Consider the following 23169-nt stretch of genomic DNA (forward strand, 5'->3'; position numbering starts at 1 on the left):
ACATAACCTTTTCTTCAATCTGCAACAAGACACATATGTTCGTTAAAACAGAAAGCTAGAGTGTTGATGCAATAACTACAGTAGAATCTGTAGTTTTATACCAGTCTAGTAAAGTAAAACATGCTATGTGTACACCAGTCCTAAGATGAAGAGTTCCCATGTGAGGTGGTTAACATGAGCTGCTCTTACATTTCTGTCTCTCGGCCTCAGGGCCCCGACAGCACGCTGAGAGCCCGCAGGAGATCTCCTTAAAATCGATGTGATTGTCCCGGTTCTCATCAAAGGCATGAAAGAGACCTAGGAGTGAAGCCAAATTTGATATACTACCCTCTCACCCATTACAGAGCTACCCACATTCAAGGGATATCTCTCAGCAAACATACACACACAGATGCTCATTATCTCATAGGATTAAATATGTTAAATATGGTTAAATAAGAACATTATTTATGTGAACATAAAGTAAAGGCATTGTAATCGTACACTCTTGTAATGGGTGCTTGTGGACCTCTCTCCTTTTTGTGGGTCCGTCAGGCTTTGCTGGGAAACTGCCTCCAACAGTCCCAGTAAAATGTGTTGTTTATAAATATTCCATTACCTTCACTCAGTGAGGCATGTATTGGAGGGGAGACCAGAGGAACGAAGGTTTCCAGGTCAAAGCGGCCAGTTCGAGACTGAGCTTTCAGCAGCCAGTAGCGCTTCTCCAAGTCGATGATGTCCGCCTCTTCTACTGCAAAGGCAAATTTGCATGCGTTATTGAAATTATTCTAACAAATTCAAATATGTTACTGGTGAATCGATCATGGGTGGATGTGCACAAATTACAATAAATATTTTAATTGTGGAAGAAATGACTTCCGCAATCACTCGCTCAGTGGCAAGGCTATTCGATCACTCCTACCGGGAGTCTCAATTGCGCCATGTGTGATGAAACTTCTCGCTTGTTTGAACTCGTTACTGTGTCGTGTCTGACTGACGGACAGTAACTGGGGCGAAGTTTTGTCAGGTGAAAGTATGACTCACCCTAAAAAGAGCACTGGAAAGGACTGTAGAGAGTTTGGTAGGCCCAGATCTCCTTGGTCATCTCCCCTCTCATCATGTTAATCCAGGGATTAGGCTAATGGGATTGCAGCTCTAGGCCAAGACTCAGAGCCACGCCAAAGCAGGGCCGTGCATATGGCTGGCATCAAAACACTCAGCGCTATCCCTTGCAGTGGGTGCTAGCTGGGGCCTCACACCCTGGTCACTAACCTGTCCTTCAGAACGCACTCTAAAGTAAAACACGGTGCTACACGCTTTTTGCATCTCTGAGGGCTGGTTAGTTCAGCAGGGTGAGAAGGAGCTACATGCTCTCTACATCTCTGAGGGCTGGTTACTCCAGTGGGGTGAGAGGGAGCTACGCGCTCTTTGCATCTCTGAGGGCTGGTTACTCCAGCAGGCAGAACAGGGCTACAAAGGTCAGACAGGACTTTCTCACTGCCTGTCTGGGCCTGCCCAAACTGGGCACTGGGGTCAGGGTCCAAGCAGAATTTCACCCTGCAGAGCTTTGGTTCTGCTCAACCTGTCCAACAGGGGCCACTTCAGTTCTAGTAGTGGTTGAGTGGTTCAACTACCCTTTGCTTCCTGCTACAGATGAGTTAAGAATCATCAATGGCACACTGGCACAACTTAAGCAAACACCTGGAGAGCAAAAGAGCACAAGGAACAAGGGAACAAAGAAAAAATGAAAAGTGTGGGGAGAGACAGAAATGGAGGTAGAGGAAAAGGAGACAGAGAGAAAAGATTGGGAGAAGGAGAGGGAGAGATAGAGGGAGAGGAAGGTGCTCTCAGAGCAGGACTCACAATCAGTGATTTAGAGTGTTATTTTAGGGTGTTATTTCAGAGTGTCAGAGTTATTTTGAGGTCAGAGCAGAGATGGCAGCTGCAGCAATGACAAGAGATGGATTAATTATTGAATAGTGGGCAGAATATCTGAGCGGCTGCACCCTCATATTCACAGGGCTGCAGCTCCTTTACGATCGGTGCAACGCTGAGCACATTATAACACGGGATACACTCCTTGCACAGCTCACTTCACCTCACAATAATGTCATCTCCAGCTGACGGATATCCCAGCAAGTGCACGGATAAATACAGCAGAGAGATAACAAATGAAGGAAGTGATCACTGTCTTTATTGAGCAGCAGGAGCAAACAGTGATTAGCTCAGCTAAGGCCAAGCAGCTGAAATAAATACAGACTCATCTAGTTGAGTATTATTCAGGACCCGGGAATCAGACAGTGACTGTTAATCTATAAAACTCATTACCTCTGCCTTGGGGCTGTCCCACACACCCCTCTCTCCTTTGCTCTCTCTCTCTTTCCATTTCCCTTTCTGCCCATCTCTCATGCTCCCTCTGTCTTTCTCACCCTCATTCTTTCTCCCCTTTCCACCCTCTCCTTCTGCTATCTTTCTCTCCATCTTTCTCTACATCTCTCCCTCTCAAATTCAAGCTCAAAGAAACTTTATTGGCATGACCACACAAATGCATAGAAGCAATTTTCACATGAAGTTATACTAAATAACAATCAACCTCCTAAAAAGCAAATGATTACTGAAACAGGAAAAATAATTAATACAAATAAATAAAGTATAGGAAATACAAAATCCCTCTCCCCCCAGCTCCTGCAGGCCTATGCCCCCTACACTGTTTTGCATCCCTAAAACTCCTGTGTGTCTTCTCTGCATGTGCACTCTTGTGAGATGGTTTGACTGCAGCACCATGTGGAAAGGTAAGCTGAGACAGAGTGCCCCCCTCCCACACGGGCCCCTTATCAAGCCGTCAGATGCGTTGCTGCTAATTAGTTCCACCTCCTTTGAAAACCTCATACCTTTTTTCTCTCAGATCCACAGACAGAGAGAGCTTCACCCCCTGACTCAGGGCTGTATAACTGCTGCAGTTGTAATCTCCCCGAACATGAAAAGACCTCGATTAACAATCTGGAGCGACAGCCTGCTCCGCCTTTGAGTTTTTATTAAAGTGTTTCTGATGAAATCTTTGGCACAGATGACACATTTCAACGTGAGATTACTGACTGCATTCTGTATGTGCTAGGCTCATCTGACCACTGAAATGGCACAGCGTTACTACAGGCTCCGAGAGCAGTGGGGAAAAAAAGCTGTAATATTTTGGCTTAATTGGTGGTAAAACACAAAGAGCTGCACTAGGAGGTCGACGGGAGGCCGAGCTTCACAACTGGACATTAATCCAGTTAATAACAACACACCATCTATCTGACCAACCATCACTCCAACTCTAACCACCAGTACTGCTCACCTCCCTTTCCACTGGCTTAAAGAAGCCACACAAACACACCCCTCTGTCTGCAGGTCCACATGGTAGGATACAAACACACCCCTCTCTCTCCAGGTCCACAAGGTAGGATACAAACACGCCCGTCTCTCTTTGCAGGTCCAAGAGGCAGCAGACAGAAGTTATGGCACAAACATAGCCTACTCCCTACAGTTACGTAGGTACAACACAAACACGCCCTAATTACTATATGGTTCTAGATGATAGGGCACAAACATACGCCTCTTTCTATGGTTCTAGAAGGTGGGATACAATCACCCTACTCTCTAGAAGGTAAGACATAAAGATGCCCTACCCTCATGGATCCATTCTAGAGTGTCCAACACAAAAACACCTTACTCTCCATACTTCTAGAATGAACAACAAAAACATATCCTAATCTCTATGGTTTTAGAAGGTACAACACAAACACACTCTACTCTCCATGATACTAGAAGGTAGAACACAAACACACCCTACTCTCTCTGATTCTAGAAGGTAGGATGCAAATGTGCCCTAATCACTATGGTCCTCAAAGGCAGGAGACAAGTACACACATCTCTCCATGGTTCTAGAAAGTAGGACACAAATACCTCCTTCTCTTTATGGTTCTAGAAAGCGGAACACAAACACACCCTACTCTCACTGGTTGTAGGTGTCAATACCCACCTAAAGGAGCGACTCTTTCAGACTGGCAGCAGAGGAACCATACCATATTCCCCCACAGACATCCAGGGTGCTGCAGAGGGAGGGGGCCTGGACCATAGTAACCTCCACCCTGGTTAGCTTAACTCTAAACACAAAAAGGCCTCGGATCCTAAAGTCAACCCTAGCTCCACAGGGCTCTGCGTTATCTCCTAATGGCTGGTCACCACCACTGCATCTGCCATCTCATGTGTGCTTCAGCCCGCACTGCAAGGTGTTTGTGCAAGGGACATGCAGGAAGCACACACGCACACACACACTGCTCAAAGAGTTAAGAGGATAACCAGGTACCAGCGGCAGATTAGCACTGCTTGCGGTCTCCGAGGTTTTCACTCTGATTGACTTGGGGTTGTGCTAAGATCCTTCAAGCCCTGTCCTCGAGTGACAAACAAGCCTGAACTAAATTTACCCAGGTCCCCACCGGGCATCTTTATACCTGGCTGGTGCACTGTGGCCTCCCACGGGGTGGCCAAATCATGTGCTCTCTGTGTCCCTCAGAACACAGGCCACAGCAGTGCAGAGATACAGCACAGAGGCACAGCACAGCAGACCCACAGCTTTCCCTCTGCCTACAAAACCCCCACCAGCAGACACAGCAGCCCAAGCTCAATCTTCATCTCACACCATTGAGGGAAGCTGTACCCTCACTTTAGGGAGGCTGATGGGATTAATCAGGGCTGATCGCGAGGCACCTGCCATTTACCTCATTCTGCTTTTAGCTTTATCTCCTGCTACTAAATCCCTGTCCTGTTCAGTCCCCTCCTCTGTGCGGAGTATGGATCGGCTCAAAGTGGCGATTGTGTCGGTGGCAGTTGTGAGCCGGGTCTCTGGTCAGGAGTCTCGGGGAGCACTAAGCGTAGCCTGTCACCAGCAATCATTTCAGACACACCCATCTACTGTTGGGACGGGGCTCGCCTTTACACCTCTATCAAAATGGGGTGAGTGTCACTGAGGAACTTGGTTAGACATATGCAGTGCAGTATCCTTAGGGCTGATGGGGGGCTCACAGCCAACTGTCATCTGCTCTATGTCACTCCATGTAACATCATTTAACCACAGAAAACACATACTACCTTAAAATGACCACATATAATACAATCTGCTACAAAGCCTGCTACAAGAAATAGCCTGATAGATATTCCCAAACAACAAATAATGGGGAATTCTGAGCATCAGAAATGTCTGAAACCACACTTTGCTTTATTTAATATTTAATTATTATTACACTTTGATTTTATTATTTCTTAATTATTATTTACTCATCCTACTGATGCTCTCATCCACATGCTCTCATCCACAGTGACTTAAAGGTCCATTATGGCAGAACAGCAACTCTGTTGTTGCATTATTATTAATATTATTTATTCATTAGCTGACACTTTCAGCCACAGTGACATACAAGACCATCATGGCAGGACACACAGTGTGCACCCTATCAGAGTGCTGAGTGATAACTGCCATTTTGCCTGCGCTCTATTCGACATGACCGTTCATTACCGCATTCCAGCCTCTTTCCCCAGGGCATGGATGAAACATGGCAGCTATCACCTCCATTAACCCTGTTATACTCTGACTGATAAGCTGCTGCAGACGTAGGTAGGGGAGAGGGAGCAGTGCATTGTGGGAGACTCACAGTGGGTGACTCCGGCCAGTGTCTGGTAGAAGGTGGGTGTGTCGCTGTCGTCTGTCAGGGTGACGCAGACGCCCCCAGAGAGAAGCCAGCGGGAGAACGTAAACGCTTCTTTGTTCTGCAGCAGCCAGTTCTTAAATTTCTCATAATTGACTTTCTCTCCCTGCCAGAAACAAGAGCAAGAAAAGATCAACTGCCAATATAACACAATCAGATACTGTTAGAAAGAAACCAGTAACTGGACAAGCAAATCAATAATTGACATAAATAAAACAATAAACTAAACTAATTGTAAGTAATATAGCCTACTTAATAACTGACATAACCAAAGTAATAACTGATATATCCAACTTAATAACTGAATGCACACTGTGATTTCACTTGGCATCTGCTGTTGACTGCACACACAGTGAGCACATTTTGCTGTGAAAGTCAAATGCAGGGACAAATGTGACTAACGTTTCGAGAGATGAAAATAATGTGCCTTCTACCCAATTTAAGCAGGTACTAGGTGTGTGTATCATATTAAGAATATAATGAGTTAATGTAGCTGCTGCAAAGCACAAACTGAAAGACAATGAACAAGTGCCGCAATCCCATGTGACCAAGTGTCACAGCAAGAGGTCACCAATCACATCTCTGGGCTGGGAAACTACTCCCCAGAAAGAGGGTGGGCAGAAAACAAACAAAAACAGCAAGCACAACTCCTGCTTGAGCCAAAGATGGTGACTGGAGGTTGTGTAAAGCACTTCATGTTACTTATTTAGCTGTGGACTTGCGTTACTTGTCTGTTCTGTTTATCTGTTTCTTTCTATCTGTGGAACACTGTTAAGTGTCCATGTCCTTCTACTCTATTAGCAAAATAGCTTAAGAAAAAAATTGTCCATTTTATGTCATATTCAATGGGCATTAAAGTTTGCCACTTTATTCTACTTTAAAGGGCTTTCTTTGCACCGCCTGAAGATGAAAGCCAACTTTGGTGCTGTCATGTTGGCAGATTATAATTAGAAAAGAGATGGTGTCACTCAAGCTTGTGTTTATCAGATAAAAATAGGCGCAGTGACCCACGAAAGTGTATGCTAACTGGTTGCTGCACAGATCCGCTTTAAAACTGAACAGCTCCAGCTAATCCAGTTAGGGGTGGAAATCCATCAACAATCTAGGCTACCTTAGACTGTCAAATTAGTTTTACACATCTCTGGATTTCTGTAAAATGCAGATCTTACAAATTGCATACATTCACAATTCCTGGAGAGACCATTCTCTGTATACATTAGCAAATCTTTCTGCTTTAAGTATCAGTAAAAGGGGCAGGAGGACAGGGGTCTCAGCTCTAATCCTGTTGGTACTGAAACACTTCAGCCTGCAGTGATGTGGATGGACTGCTAGTTTTCTCCCCTTCTTAGTTGTAATGAAGACATTAGCTTGGTTACTTTCCTGCTTCCCATTACAGCTTGTGCTTCATGCTATACCTGTTTAGCACAGGTGAACATTTCATTTCTATAAAACATTTGACTCAGGGGCCAAGATTCGAACCCAGAGGCCATGGAGGTGTGGGCTGGACCTGCACCATAACCCTGGCAACGTTGCTGAAGGGCCAGTGGTGATTGACTGACCTCTGAGAAGCACTTCCTGAGTGAAGGGGGGACCTCCCCATCCACAGCATGCAGCATGGCCTCCATGTCCTCCCGCAAGGCGTGGCTGCCCGACTCGCTGGCGAACAGGCTGAAGATATCTGTGGAGACAACAGCATGGCACACCAGGGGTTAATCTCAAACTGTCTTATCAGAGCCTGGCGCGAGCTGCATCACTGCATGCTTGGGATCTTGTCCTTCTTGGTGCTCTTGCGATGTGCATTTAATGCCAGCTTAACTGGTCACAGTACCTTTATCTTGCAGTAAAAACTCTTTGGGCAGCTGAACACTGAAACACTCTCTCTGTATGCCAGGATTCTGTGATCATGGTACCTAATCCAAAGCCAAGAACCCAAATAGCAAACAGTAAGAATGATACACAACAAAGGCATGTTCTCTACAGAGCCTCCCCACCAATGTAGCAGCACAGTTAGTGGTAGCAGCAGCAGTAGAAGTAACAGCATAATTAGCATTAGTGTTAGCAACAGTAGCAGGAGCAGTAGTGACAGCAGTAGCAGTAAGGGTAACGGTCATAGCAGCAGTAGCGGTATCAGTATCAGTAGCAGTAGGCAGTATCAGCAGTAGCTGTAGAAGCAGCAGTAGAGGGAGCAGTAGCACTAAGAGTAACAGCAGCTGTAGCAGTAACAGCTTTAGATCCAAACATCTGGAAATACCAGATATATTTTCAGATTATCATTTTTACATTCAGCTCTTCATGAGCATCATAATGACTCCAAACATTAATAGGCATGGGTTGAGAGGAGAGAGTTGGCTGACTGGTAAAATGGTGGTTTTGCCGCTGTATTGAGAAATACACATTATCACACGACATTGGGTCTTCCAACATTTTTCCCATGACATGATGGTACAGTTAACTGTGGGGGTAAGTGATCCGAACATGTAGATACACAAAAAGAAACACAAATACACACACACACACACACACACACACACTGATTGTGCTCAGGAAGGGGAGACGGTGGGGGAGAAGGCAAAACCTCTGCTGTTGTGGTCCATCTGGATGTTACTGTTTTTAAGAAGTAGGTGTGTGACCTGAGGTCACTGATTTAGGGGTATTTATGGTGGTAGACCATTCACCCTCTTGCTTGCTATGTGTGTGTATTTGTTGACTTATCTGCCCTTGGTCTGGTCCTATAGGGAAAGGAGTCATAAAAGCCCAGACCAAGGCAAAGAAACATAAAATGCATGGTACTCTCCCGACAAGTAGTAGTATCAGAACCACATCAGTAGTCGTAGTAGCAGTAGCAGTAACAGCAGTAACAGCAGTAGTTGCAGTAGCAGTAACTGCAGCAGCAGCAGTAACAGGAGCAATTGTAGTATCAGTATCAGTATCAGTATCAGTGGCAGCAGTAGCCGAAGCAATAGCAGTATCAGTAACAGTAGTATCAACATTAATAACAGCAGTAGTAGTAGTATCAGTATCAGTATCAGTGGCAGCAGAGGTAGCCGTTACTCACACTTGGCCTTCTCTTCATCTCTTCCTCTGGTCAGCAGAACAAGCCCCACGATGAGGTTATTAAAGTGTAGTCCTTTCGCTGTGCCACCAAACGAACTGTAGATTACCTGGGGGTGACATTGCAGCGCTGATATTCACTATCTCTGAACAACATGACTTCAAAAATTAGACATTTTGAATTTTTGTGAGCAGAAAATATTATCCAATTTTTGTATTTCTTCTGTCACAACACAACATTTGCTTGGGAACATAACCCCAGTTTATGACATTGCATCAACACAAATATCAAATTGTATCCCCAATGATCCGGTCTACAGTGGAGTTTTGTGATAAAAGACGGAACAGTCTATCCAAAACATAGGGATCTGGGTAGAGGGCACCTCCTGGGGATACAGGACATGTCATATGAGACCTGGAGAGGTGTGTGTGTGTACGTGTATGTGCAAGCGTGTGCTACACCCTGGGACAGAGTGATTCGTTGGCACATCTGCCATTGCCGTTTCTCCCTCTGTTCCATGTTAATAAAACAAGCCCCTCCCTCCTACTCCCTCCTCCCCAAAGCCCCCGCCTCCTCCCCCACCCCTCAATCAATTCATCATATTTACTCTTTGGCCCATGCCAGTGCTTCTGCATATCTGTCCCAGGAAGGGGATACAATCACACCACTGCACATGCAAACCTCTGTGCTCCTCCACGCTCTTTTTAATACTGGATCTTAATGAAATGCATATTTAATGCACTTATTTAATATATTTACTGGGTGAGACACAGTATTAGATGGGGAAATACTAAGGAATGGCTAAAGTCCCCCTTTTCTAAAATGTTCACCTTTGATGAGAAAGAGACAGAGAGGGAGGGAGAGAGTATAGAATGGTAGTGAGGCAAGAGAGAGAGAGGAAGAGAGGGGAGACAGGTAAGAGGAAAAATAGGGGAGAGGAGATGGAGGCAGAGAGTAAGGGAGGAAAGAGAAAGGGGGGAGGACAGAGTCACAGACAGTGGAGGGAGAACAGACCCAAAGAGAGGAATACAGACACAAAGAGAGGAAACAGTGCTGCAGTTGTGCGGGTGTGCGCTGTTGGACGAGGCTGTATCAGCTCCCCCAAGTAAACTAATCATCTTGATTGAGAAGGCTGCAGGGCCCCAGGGAGCTCCTTCCTGTCACAGTCTTTGATGGACACAGGCAGGGGTGTCAGGCTCCACCACAGGCCTAAGGATTAACAGCCCAGAGGCTGTGAGCTGTCCCTTGCCTTACTCTTTACTCACCCCAATAGCCCAATCGCCAATAATGTACTCGTGCAACACACACTCACACACTCACATACAGTAGCATTAACTCACACATAAACACACACACATAGCACACACACACACTATATCAGTCCATACCCAGTCTGAGTTGCACACTGCTGTAGATCCTACTAGGGTACTCGGCTGTGCTATAGAGATTACTGGTGTCCTCGGCAGTGTTGTGAAGATTATTTGGGTGCTGTTTTTTCACCAGCACATAATCATGCACATAAGCAGCTGGGCTTGTAAAGCATATCGCTCTCATGCAAGCAATGTTGTTGGGAATCTAAAAATAAACACACACACACACTCACACTCTGTCACACAAATATACACACATAAAGACTCCAGATTCCCTCTCCAGTGAATTCACTTTGTGTACTGAGTGTAACTACAGTGAATGAGATTACCATTGAGTTGCCATCACCAGGGAGAGTTCTGAATGCGATGCATCAAAACAATGGGCTAATTTAGCAGGCTTACCCACCAGCATTTTACAGTTTTCTCAAAATCAAGCAACCAAAGGCACGCCACAAATAAACTCACTGCATCCCCCTCCCATGTCTGAGCAGAGTGTAGATTCAGGCCTAGCATGTCGGTTTAAACTTTACAAGGTGTGGTACAGAAAGATCCCAACAGGGGGCACTGTTCACCTCAGCAAGGAACAACAAACAAGCGCTGGGCCATGATGAAAGTGCGTACCTGCACTTCCTGCATACACAATCACACCCTGACAAAAGGTTAGTGTTTTTTTGGAATGTGACCTCACTGTAAGGTAACAGGGGCATGCTGGGATAGCTCCTGATAGCTCAAATGAGACTAAGTGAAATGGAGCAGACAGGAGGAGAGGGTCCTTCAGATCTCCATACTGTAAACCTACAGAACAGGTGCATAATACATGCATAATATATGCGCATTAGCTGGAGACTATAAGGAGACTAAAAGTGACGATTTATTCGATAAGTTACAGACCTCAGATCAGTGCAAGAGATGGGGATGCAGATCCTATCTGACAGAGGAAACAGCATTAGATGAAGACCAAACGGTGAAATTAAACCATCAATGAGCACAACATGGTCCAAAGTGTCTCCAACAAAACCCGCACAGACACCAGGCCAGCACACTCAACTTGCCTCAGTGCTGCCTGCCGAGGCTTGGCCAGCAATTGCACTCCCACCTCAGTGAGAGCTAATTGGGCTTTGCAGCACAAGGAAGGGCAGAAAGATGAGGCTGTCATCCTGGAATCCTACCTCGCTTCTCCCTTCCTCTCTGATGCAATCTGCCGTATTTTTAAATCAAATTAAGGGGCACCACAGTTTATCAGACATTCTGAATTCATAAGGATGTGGCTGGGCCCCTTGTAGTTTCTGAGGAAATGGAGCCTTTGGTGGCGACGTAATGAGGCCCATCATTAGCCTTGAACACTGTTTCCCTTCCCTTTGACGAAGGGCCGTCAACTGGAAAAAAAAACTATGATGTGCTCTTTTAAAATTCGAAATCAGACTCCTGGAAAATTAGGTTCTACATTTTAAATTTAGGGGCTGCTCAGGCTTTTCAGACAAATGAGGCAGTCGGGTTTGAACTTCCTTTCATGTCAATTGTTTAAATTCTGCTGCAGGAGCCGGGCCAACAACGACATCTCCAGTTGCCATAGACACGGTGGAGGTGGTGTAGTATAAATTTGGGACCCGTGGCACGTTTTCCGCACTGCGATCATATGTTTTCCCCCGTATTTCTCTGTGTGGAGGAACCCTCCATTTCAGAGGGATTCTCCATGAGGGTGGGCCACCTGGGTGAAATCGGACACCGTTACAGAGTTCATCTGACGCTTGGCTTTTGACTTCAATCCTTAGAGAGAATCCTGTTAGAGACTGCCTGTCCTCACTCCTGTGAGCTGAACAGTGCCCCTACAACTGCTGTTCGAGCAGTCAGAGTAATATGTGGCTGGCTTAGAAATCAAAGGAAAATAACAGGAGAAATCATATGATATTGGTAAGGTGTGATGTGGAGATGATATGCATGCTTCCATAGATGTCTTTAATGTTTTTAGTTGCAAATGAAAGTAGATTACGGAATAAAGTTTATATTACATATAAATATAAAATGTGCTTGTTAAATATTTATTACATTGCATTTTATCCATTTTCACAGCTGGATATTTACTGAGGCAATTGTGGGATAAGTACCTTGCCCAAGGGTACAGCAGCAGTGTCCCAGTGGGGAATCAAACCAGCAACCTTCTGGTTATGAGCCCTGCTCTGTACCACTATGCTAAAGTGCCACATCTGCAGATTCCTTTTATTCAACATTAGGAAGATCAGAATCATATCCCAGCATATCCCATCCGACCGTTGCAGCTTATCCAGAACACAGCAGGCCGACTGACGTTCAACCTCCCCAAGCAGACCCATGTGATACCTCTCCTGGAGTCCCTCCACTGGCTACCGGTTGCAGCAAGGATCAAGTTTGAGACCTTGTTACTAACCTCTAAGGGACATAACACATCAGCCCCCCAGTAACATGCAGGCCTCCACCACAGTGCCACTCCAGCAGTCAGCAATAAAATGCTTTTTTATATTCACTAACCTGGGGACCTCATTTCTGTATGAGCACACAGCTGTCAGGAGAAAACCTGTACTGGCAAATTGCTTTATAATGCAGGCAGTAAATCTGTTATCAAACTGAAGGTCCATGGGTGACTGGAATCAGAGGTAAGTAACTTCGTCATCAAATTCCTAAGGTCATAAAATCCCTCTTTTATGAATCCTACATGTGTGTATGTGTGTGTGTATTTACATATACACACAGAATAAGTAGTTGAGTTCTTTGTTTTGCCTTACAGTGTTACAAATCCCTCCTTAGCCCCTTTCACACATGCACTGGACACCGGAACGTATCCGGCCCTTAGCTGGAGGAGCTGTATGTGCGAACGCAAATGTCTGAATCAGTCGGACCGGACATGTGACGGATTTCATTCTGCCAGCTCCCTAGTACAAAGTCCGGCTCATGTCGGAGTGAGCCCATGTGTGAACAGAGCAGGAAACGTTCTGGAGAATCCACCGCGAGCGAGTGAGCATGTTGATGATGTTTCTGTCATGCGACTGGCGCGAAACCAGACGAATACAAACATCTGCCTCGTACTCTTTTCTGCGTGCCTGTACATTGCTTTTCTGTTTCGTTGACATTGCGGATATGTCCAAATATATGCTATTTTGAGTCCAATGATCGTTAAAGAGATAGTTAGCTATAGTTATACTGCCAAAACTTGTCTCTTACGATGATCAATAACGTTGGTTAGTAGTTTATTATCTGGTTAGTAGCTAGCTAAGCTGTAGCTAAGTAATAGTGATAGGTATATATAATATTTTATATAATAATTTATATAATAAATTATTTGTACCAGTAGCACCATTTGGATGGCTATGTGTGATTTTTTTATAGGCTACCCAAAAGTTCACCTTCTCCTCCTCTGTGCGACAGTATGTGCCCGTACCACCAAAAGGTAAGATATTGAAAAGAAAACACTTCAACTCGCGAATGCTTTTCGTGAACTCGTCAACACTTTTCACTCGTGAGAATGCAAGTGGCGTCTAACTGGAAAATACCACAAGGAAATCTGGACGTTTCTAAACTCGCAATGATTTCAAGCGACAATGTAACATACTACAAATGTAATTATTAATGGCATACTGGGTACTACACTGAAAAATAGCATGCAGTATACAGTATAATACTTGTGTAGTACGCAGTGCACGGTATGCAGTAGGCGGTTTCGAATACAGCCACTGCGATTTCTGCAGCATACTTTTTGCGTCCTGCACACTCTACCCAGGCGCCACCCCTCACCTAAACCAAACCGGAGTATTTCCGTAGGTGAGAACGCGTCTGTCACGGACAATCTCCTGTTGTGTGCTACATGTGTGAAAGGGCAATTATGGACAAGTTCTGGACCTTGTCCAGTGTTCATATGTGAAAACGGCTTTTGATACATGAGAGAAAGTCATCTCTTTTGAGTCTCTGTTTATTCTTGGTCTCAGGGCTGGGTATATCACAGCCTGCACCCTTCAGTTCAAACACCCCATCAAACACGCACCTGGGAACAAGGAACCTGGCACGCCGACCACTCAAGATAAATCCAGGCACTGCACTTTACATAATCTCACAGGCACCCTGTTGACTTCTCAAATATGCCTTCGGCGGGGGCCTCGGAGCTTGGTGTTGGGCAGCATGCCTTCTGTGGCCTTGGGGGAAACCCCAAAGCACCACGACAGTCCAGGAACTATGCAAATTATGTTCATAAAAAATACACTGGTTTAAGAGTTTTATGTGGCAACCAGGTAATACACAAATATTCTCATATTTTAATTATGGTGTCAGGAACGTGATAACACTGCAATGTTGCAGAAATGTTTGTTAGAATATGCGTGTGACTAGAGAAAGAGGGGGTGTAATTGTCTGGATTTCAGCTTTTTTGGGGGGTGGGGGGTGGTGGGGTGGAAGAATGGGCTCAGCTCCAGTGTGATTGTGCATCACTGCTTCAAAGTGTTCACTTCTCTGAGAAGTCAGACCTGTCAGAATACCCATTCAGACGCCCTTACTGTGCATCACATTTCTGGAGCTCCAGATTCAGAACCCCCCTGAACCACCTTGAGGGGGGATTTCTCCCAAACCAAACCCCCATGGTCCAACTTTGGGGGCTTACCTCTAGTTTCAGAACCATCAGAACCATACCCCCCAGTCCGACTTGAGAGGAGACTCACCTCTGCGACTCTGGGTGGCACCCCGTCCCCCAGGACCTCTCTGTAGAAGCATTGCTGGTTCATGTAGCAGGAGAGTCCGCTGGTTCGCTTGAAGGCATCCTTCAGCCGCTTCAGCTCCACGTCCGTCACTGTGAACGACAGGGAGGCAACACTTAGCAGTCAGCTCAGGTGAATACGGGCACATGCTTTTGCTGGAAAAGCAGCCCCTTACTCTTCCATTTCCATTTATTCATTTGGCAGAAGCTTTTATCCAAAGCGATTTACAAGTGAGGTACAACACAAGTGAAGAACCATATGGAGTCAACAATATTAGAAGCACTGCATGGCCAGGTTTCAAAGGTTGGCCACGCAAGGTACAAACAGAGGAACAGGGAAGCACAAAAACCCCTCTGAGTCACTAACTGTCCTCAACCTATTCAAGATTGCTTTCCATGACTATCAACTCAAGGGAAGCAGTTTCCAAAAGGGATCCCCCTCCCTGAGAAGCTGGTTCCCTAACTTTAATTACATCTAATCTGGTGGCATTACCTTCAGACACTTCATGTGAACATTGCTCTTAGGACAAAGATTCGTGTAAATTTATGACTGGCCTCCCCCTAAGGCCCTTGTGATCTTGTGAGGTACACAAAGGTAGCGCTGCTGTGTTAGCTTCAAGGAAGGGATTTGCTAGGAAGGTTTTCTGCATACTTTATAATGGCATTCTGGTTCCCTTCTTAAAAGCAGAGATGAGGGGAATTTCAACTATTTGTGAAAAATTCATTGACTATTGAGTGAAAGAGGCGACAGCAGGGAGCCGGCGTGAGAGGGATGGGCAGAAACATGGCTAATCTGATTGTAATGGCAGATGTAGTGTGGCGCAGCTTGCGCAGGCAAACACCTGGCGGGTGAGCACGGACCGGTGGGGTAAATCAGTACTGCAAGGTTTGTTTGGCAGGGTGGGTGGTGGCGTGGGCCTTACCAGGCGTCGAAGGGGTATCGAGTGGAGGTACTGCACTAGGGCCGCAGAGTCAGGCCTGGTGTCTCCCCCTCCCCTCTCCCCCCTCCCAGAGCAGCAGAACCTGCATGTGATTAATGCCATCAGGGAGAGGGGTCACAGCTGGTAGTTTCCTGCCCTTTGATGCCACTGGTGTTATTGACTATTCATGGCATTTCACAGAGTCAGCCCAACCCACAGAGAGCTGTGGCTGAACCGAGGCTAGCGGTGCCTGTCCCATCAAGGAAAGGAGGGGTGGGGAGAGGTGCAGAGGCTCGATGCACCCAAACCATTAACCCAAGATAGTGGCTTTTCAGCATGGGGATTAGATCCAACACCCTGCTGGGCTGTTAGGAGGGGCAGCCTCTCCCTCCACTGACTGGGTTAGAAACACCCCTCTTCTTACTGTCTGTCAAACAAACACAGAGTACACTGACATACACACACACATACACACACAGACACACACACACACACAAACTCAGAACACATACACACACCAGACATACCACATATGGTACATTTACACACATACACTCATATCACATTCTCACACATACACAGCACAGAAACACATACCACAGACAAACACACACTGCAAGCACCTCCAAGTGTAGAGACAGCAGTCTATATTCTAAAACAGCACTACCCACAAACACACCCTCACGACTGTCCAACACACTGCCAAACACTAACACACCCATAATGCAGTCTAATACACTACTAACCACTAACACACCCATAATACAGTCCAATACACAACTAATCACTAACACACAGCAATACCTGCCCAATACCTATCACTTTCAAACCACAAACACAGAGCAATACCGGTCCGATACATGACATTTTCAAACCACTGACACACTGCAATACCTGTCCAATACCTGTCGTTTTAAAACCACCAACACACTGCGAATACCTGTCACTTTCACACAGATCCAATACCCACACTGACAAGTACAGCATTCTCATAGCCAAAAGGACACAAATACGGGTCAGGCAAATGACCACGCCCCAGTCAAATCTTAAATTGCTATGAGTTAGTCATTCCCACAGCCTGAGAGTTAGGGGATCACAGGCGCAGTTAAAGAGCTAACAAGGCAAGCTACTCAAAAACACATGGCAGCAGGTAAGTACAGAAAGTAGGATTATATGTTTGCATATATATGTTACATATATATATATGAATATATGTTTCCCCTTTATGCAAGACTGTTTTTAACAAATGCAAAATGGACACTAGGCTGCTCTCACCACGACAACCAGGAGTGCTGATGAGGGACGAACACAATCCCCCAATAACTCGTACGCAGACTATGCCTGTGTTTTGCACTAAAAGTCACACACCTTTTGAGGACAGGCTGTACTCTGTTGACTTGACTCAAAGTGCCTGATGAATTGCAAGGTACCTGAGAGTGGGGAGATAAGATAGACCTGGTTGACCCTTCCATCCCCATCCCCAGTGGAATGAAGCCAAATTGCTCCACCTTTGTGGAAGCACACTCATTGCTGGCAAATGACGCAGCCTGTTTCGAACCTTCAGCCTATGCTCAAAGTGAAGGCTTTGCAGACCAAGCCACAGAGGACCATTACGGTGAATGAATGTTTCAGCAAACTACATTTAAGTGCCATTTAACACTAGGCACCCATGTTAACTTTACTGGGAAACATAGTTCCATGGATGAACTGGTGACTTTGATGAAGCAGTGAAATAAGACACCGCAAGCAAGCTTCAGGTGTCAGGAGTTCTCTTGGTCGCGAAACTCTGCAGGGTTCCCACTCAATGTGAACAATTCAAGCCAGGCCAGACAAAATGATGCCCACAGGAACATCTTGTGTTGGCAAATCTGTCTGCTGTTTGATGGAAACAGGTTCCACAAACAGACTCTTCAGACAAATCAGGCCAGGAGTTTAAAATTGAGCTTTAGTATCCTAAAAAGTACCTGAAACAAAGGCAGGTGGCTGTGGGTGATGTGGAGACTGTCAGTGTGTCTGCACAAGCAGTGTAACTGCATTACAGTGAGAGAGGGCAAAGCAATTTGCCGTGAGCCTCCACATTGCTGGACCGGCGACCAGAGTATTGCACTACGGGTTGCTGGTGTGAATTTCACACCTGAGTTCAGGGGACATGCCACAGCGCGCACGTCTCATTTTTTGTGCAAATGGGAGTGACAGCTGCCCCCTTTCAGTCCACCTGCCATACACCCCCTCTGCTCATCACCTGTGTGCAACCCCTTGGAGTCACGGGAAAACACAACAACATGGAAAACATCTCTCTCTCTTTCACTCTCTTTCACCCCGGGGGTTAACCAAGTGTGCCAATCATCACAGCCCTCCCAGTCATCCAGAGCCAATTAAAGGAGCTACATCTGCATTTGTTTTGAACGCGGGCTGAGAAGGCATACAGGAGGCAGGAGCATGCGAGGTCAGAGCGCAAAACAGACACACACCAGCATTAAGGGTGCAGAAATCTGCGGAGACCATAAACGGCACGCCCGCAACTGCTGCATGTGCTGAAACAATAGGCGGGTTACAGGGGCGGTAAAGAACAGCGCAACAAAACCACCGGAATCCAAACTCTGGGAAAAAGGAGACATGCTGACAGCTGCAGAAAATAGCAGTCCGTGAATGCCCATGCCTCCTTTCCAAGAATATCAGAGTACCGCACCTTCACAACCCTTCACAACCCTGGGGAAGGGGCCTGACACCGCTGTTTGCGCAGCTATGGGACAGTGGACACACTGGTGGGAGAGTTAGAAAATCTGGAGAGCTAAACCTGATCAAACCATCCTGTAAGAGAACAGACAGGACCAAACCACCTGTGTGCTGTCTGCCATGGGACCAAGAGAAAGGCACCTCTTCAAATAACAGCTCCAACACCAACATGAATATACATTAAAACATCTCCTCCATTTGTGTGAATGTAATAAAACATGTCTATGAGCCAGACTGGGACCTAATCATGTCACCTACTTTCACCCTCGTGACAGTGACGCAACATTTGACATAGCCCATTTGCTTGGCCATAAATCTCACAACATTCGCATTTAATGAAAATATTCATCTCCACATTCCCATCTGCCCCCCCAACCAAGTGGAAATATTCAAGAAAAGTCAGAATTCCAGTCCTGTGCCTGTTACCACCATGATCTCATCTACCACATTTCCCTTTTCAGAAACAGGGGTTGCAATTGTACCTGTGCCCTCATCGTTTTTCTGCATTCATAAACCCAAACAGGAACGTCAAGTTTACCCTGGGCACAAACCTCACTTCACTGCTGTTCCCCACAGTATATGTCATGACAAACAGAAAAATAAACATGCGCTTACATTCACATGTCTTCACTTAGAAGATGCTCTTATCCAAAGCTGTGTGCAAGATCAGCACATTTAACAATACATTTACATGACATCAAGTAGATGCTGTTATCCAGAGGGATGTACAAGAGCATGTTCCCATAAGTATGACTCTGAACCTGCTGCAGATGTTACCCTGTCTGTCAGACTGGATGGTATATCTGAGAAAATGTTACGGGAATAGAAGAGGGCATAAACACCAGAGCAGACAGAAGCCTTTCATATGTGGATAACACTGCTGCTATTGTGATGCTGTGATGTAATATATTTGTATTCCAGGAGGCCAGGACCTAGTGAATAGGAACGTGCCTGCACTTTCTAGGAGCCAGGGGAACAATGACACTGATTCTCACATTTTGGCAGGACTCATATCCCCATGTGTCCTTCCACAGGGGCGCGCCGCTATCACCACAGAGACCCATCCCGACCATGGCAGCTGCATGCTCCTCAGGATCCACAGCGCTGAACAAAAGCCCACCGCCACTCCCCAAAATGAGCCACCATGGGCTGGGAGGTGACTTCAGTTTAAAAATGGCAGATTTAGTCTACCCAGAGATGAAAATACACTGTGCACAGCAGGCCCGCGTCAGAACCATTTGTACCTGGCAAGGTACTTAACCCACAATTGCCTCAGTAAATATCCAGCTGTATAAATGGATAACATTGTAAAGAACTGTAACCTATGTAAGTCGCTTTGGATAAAAGCGTCTGCTAAATGAATAAATGTAAATGTAACCAGGAATCCTCAGCTGTGTCCGAAGTTCTGGTGATCAGAAAACCACTAGACAATATAGCCTACTTCCAGCTCTCCTCTGGCCAAATTGACGCTGGCATGTGATTTTAATCTCAAACGGTCATAATTTCCTTGAAAACCCTGCCTCGATAAAGGAATTTCTGCTTCTATCATTAGGACCACTGTACACATAGGTGCAAATGCAATCCATGCAAAGCAATATCTGAATGCGCTTATTCATAGAAGGGGAAGAGATAAGCTGCTCTGACGCAGTTAGCCCTCTGTGTCCCAGGTGTAAGGTAAATATGTTCCCATACATCTGAATATGTTCTGTTTTTTTTTTTTTTTTGGTTCCCACCCCCAGCTCCTGGGTTGCCAACACAGCAACCACACACTGTGCCCTGATGAATCTGCTCCCTCTGCAGAAACACAAAATGCATTTTGGTGCCATTGCAACACACTGTAACACCAAGGGAACAAACGGTTTGACTACAAACACTGACACTTGACGATGTACGAAGTGCACACACACACACACGCACACACATATACACACGCACTCTCTCGTGCACCACCACACATGCACACACCAAGTTCACCAAGTACAGTTAACACAGTAACTTATGAACCACTCACAAAATGGATATCCAGAGCACTTTATAAGTTAATTAGTGTTTAAAGTGAACGGATGATCAGAAAGTGGAAGTTTGGCTGTCACGAATAACACAATGTAAACGGCTACACGAACCCTTGAAATAAAACTCTCTGAAGAGGAACAAAGGATTCGGTCACAGTTATCTGTCTTGCTTGGCTGCCAAAGCATATTTGCGAAAATAGCAGCGTATTGATTGTTCTTTGACAGTTTCTGAAATATCACAAAGGGCAGGAAATTGATGATAAAATCCATCTTGCATTAAATCATACGACTACAGCTTTGCAGACCTTGCTAAAATGAGATCTAATTCCTTAATGCTTGGTGCACGCGAAACATGATAATACAAGCCATTAGAGTCGTTCTGCAATTAAGGTTCTTCCGAATTATGATGATCAATAACCTGATTTTTAAAAAATCGACGGAAAGTCATATTGATATTTCAAATTCTCTCAAATTTTTTTTTTTTATAATAGCCTGAAGGTGTTTGTCTATAATCCGCAAAGATCCACAACACAAGGTTTGGAATGCAAGATTACCAGGCGGGTCAAAGTTCACTTGATTCTGGCACGAGGTCGAAGTACAGTGAATATCAGATTTAAAATATATTGGAGTGTTTAATAATAATTCATTTTTTAAATGTAAGACAACAATACATTTCAACGATCAGTGTCTCGTGTTTCACTTCTACCGACCTCGAGTTCTCACACTTCAGTCATGAATCAAGGCAGACCGTGGCACGCAGGGGGAATATAAGGAAGACGTGATACACAATTCCAGAAACATTCCAAACAATCTGTTTGTCTTCGTAGTAGTGTGATGGCAATTTGGGAGGATGTCTTGAAAGACTGCTTGATTTTGTTTCACAAAACAGACTTTTTAAACCAAGTCTTCCGCTTGCATCGATACATAAGAATAAATACAGCCCATGCCAAACTTATAATTGACCCATCTTTCACTGCTATTACATCTACAGTATTATTTGCCAATGACCTTTGCAAGCACAAGTGGTAAGAAGTCTCAGATTATTAAAGCTGACCACACAGCAACGGTGTGGATTTTATTAAGGTTGTGAGACAAATGTCATCATCGTTAGCTTGCTGGTTTGCCTGCTGTTATCTAAAACCTAGTCGTTATGTAGCCCAATTCTTTGCATGCTAGTTATGCAAGGTTAGGACTACTACTTTTGCTAGTCTAGAGTTCCTGGAAATTTAATGACAATAACAACACAATTCCAACGAACAAGAACACACAGAGAACTAGCAACCTAAACTAACTAGCCATGGAGCCACGGAACAACTGAGCAAACAGAAACCCTCGCTAAGTAAACTGGTAACATGACAAGTTAAAATTACAAGACAGCTAAATCACAACTGTGTATTTGTGTGGTCAACTAAGGGAAGAACGGCACTGCAAGGCCATGCCATATTGTAAACAAGACTTGCCTGGGCTGCTAATCTACGCCTTGACACTGACAGCTGGATACTTGCTAGCTGTTCCCCTCCTCACTCCCAAAGCAGCCAGTGCTACCGATCTGTAGCTGGCTAAGCTAGCTAAGTCTCCTCTCTGGTGGATCTGCTAGGTTGTAAGCTTGCTAGTTAGTTAGCTATGCAGCTAGCGAACACTTACCTCTCTTGATCGCCTCGTCATACGAGAGGAAACCTATCCTTGACTCTTTGGCCCCCATGTTGACCTCATTTCACATCGATGCGAGAAATATTGAATGTGAGACCGATGCCTGTTGCCTGTTTCCGTTTATTGTGTGATCGATCACAACCCCCTCTTGCTTCGGTGTTTTCACCGACTGACGCTCCTCGTCGCCGACGCGTCCATGCTTGGTCACATGACCTACGCTCCGCCAGATCACCTGACGGGGTAGGGAAAAGTGCAACAGCGAAATGGCTGTGTGCAAGATTTGTTGAGATGTGAACTACCCTTTGAAGTTTCCAGCGACCACAATTTAAAAATATTTACACATTTTTAAATTTTTACGTAGGCCTATATACCATGCAAATCTGACTGTTCTGAGAAGCCTGTACCTCGTTGCTCAGTGAAAGTGGGGAAAAATTAAATGGACTCAATAGACACCCTGATTAAATATGATATTAACTTTTTTTTGTTTTAAGAAAGTGTAGATTTTCAACTATTAAATATTTAAATATTTTTCACCGGGCCGCCAGCTGGCTCAGTTAGTTGAGGTGCTTATTCTGAGTGCAGGCTGAGCCCTACAGACCAGACCCAGGGTCTCAAGGCTAGGCTGTGTCTTGGGTGCACACTAACCAGGAGTCTGCCGCAGAGGAGACCAACTGGTTGTGTACCTCCCATGCAGGGTCGGTTTCATCAGCCGGGGTGCCCTCTCACACAATGAAGAATTCAATTCAATTTTATTTGTATAGCACCTTTTACAACACAAGTTGTCACAAAGCAGCTTTACATTGTTCCCAGGCCTGAGGCCCCCTGAGAGCGAGCCTAAGGCAACAGCGGCAAGGAAAAACTCCCTAATTAACAGGAAGAAACCTTGAGCAGAACCCGGCTCAGAGGGGGAGCCCATCTGCTTCTGGCCAGCACTGGGCAGATAGAATTAGAGAGAAACTTAAAGTTGTACAATGTACTTTAAGACATTTGAG

General features: G+C 45.3%; 1 protein-coding gene across 6 annotated transcripts in view; it reads right to left on the minus strand.

Moving 5' to 3' along the window:
- LOC118783068 (ubiquitin carboxyl-terminal hydrolase 32-like) overlaps positions 1 to 22380 on the minus strand; it is a 40278-nt gene extending 17898 nt beyond the window's left edge. For all 6 annotated transcript variants that reach the window (XM_036536748.1, XM_036536746.1, XM_036536747.1 and 3 more), the window contains exons 1-7: positions 22172 to 22380; positions 14825 to 14952; positions 8779 to 8884; positions 7283 to 7401; positions 5670 to 5829; positions 599 to 730; positions 190 to 297 (exon numbers count right to left, since the gene is read on the minus strand). In XM_036536748.1, the coding sequence (XP_036392641.1) occupies positions 190 to 297; positions 599 to 730; positions 5670 to 5829; positions 7283 to 7401; positions 8779 to 8884; positions 14825 to 14952; positions 22172 to 22229 (811 nt within the window). In that variant the 5' untranslated portion in view covers positions 22230 to 22380. The remainder of the gene's footprint in view (positions 1 to 189; positions 298 to 598; positions 731 to 5669; positions 5830 to 7282; positions 7402 to 8778; positions 8885 to 14824; positions 14953 to 22171) is intronic.
- Between the last annotated feature and the right edge of the window lie 789 nt (positions 22381 to 23169).

This window comes from Megalops cyprinoides, chromosome 9 (assembly GCF_013368585.1).
Source record: "Megalops cyprinoides isolate fMegCyp1 chromosome 9, fMegCyp1.pri, whole genome shotgun sequence".
Taxonomy (NCBI): domain Eukaryota; kingdom Metazoa; phylum Chordata; class Actinopteri; order Elopiformes; family Megalopidae; genus Megalops; species Megalops cyprinoides.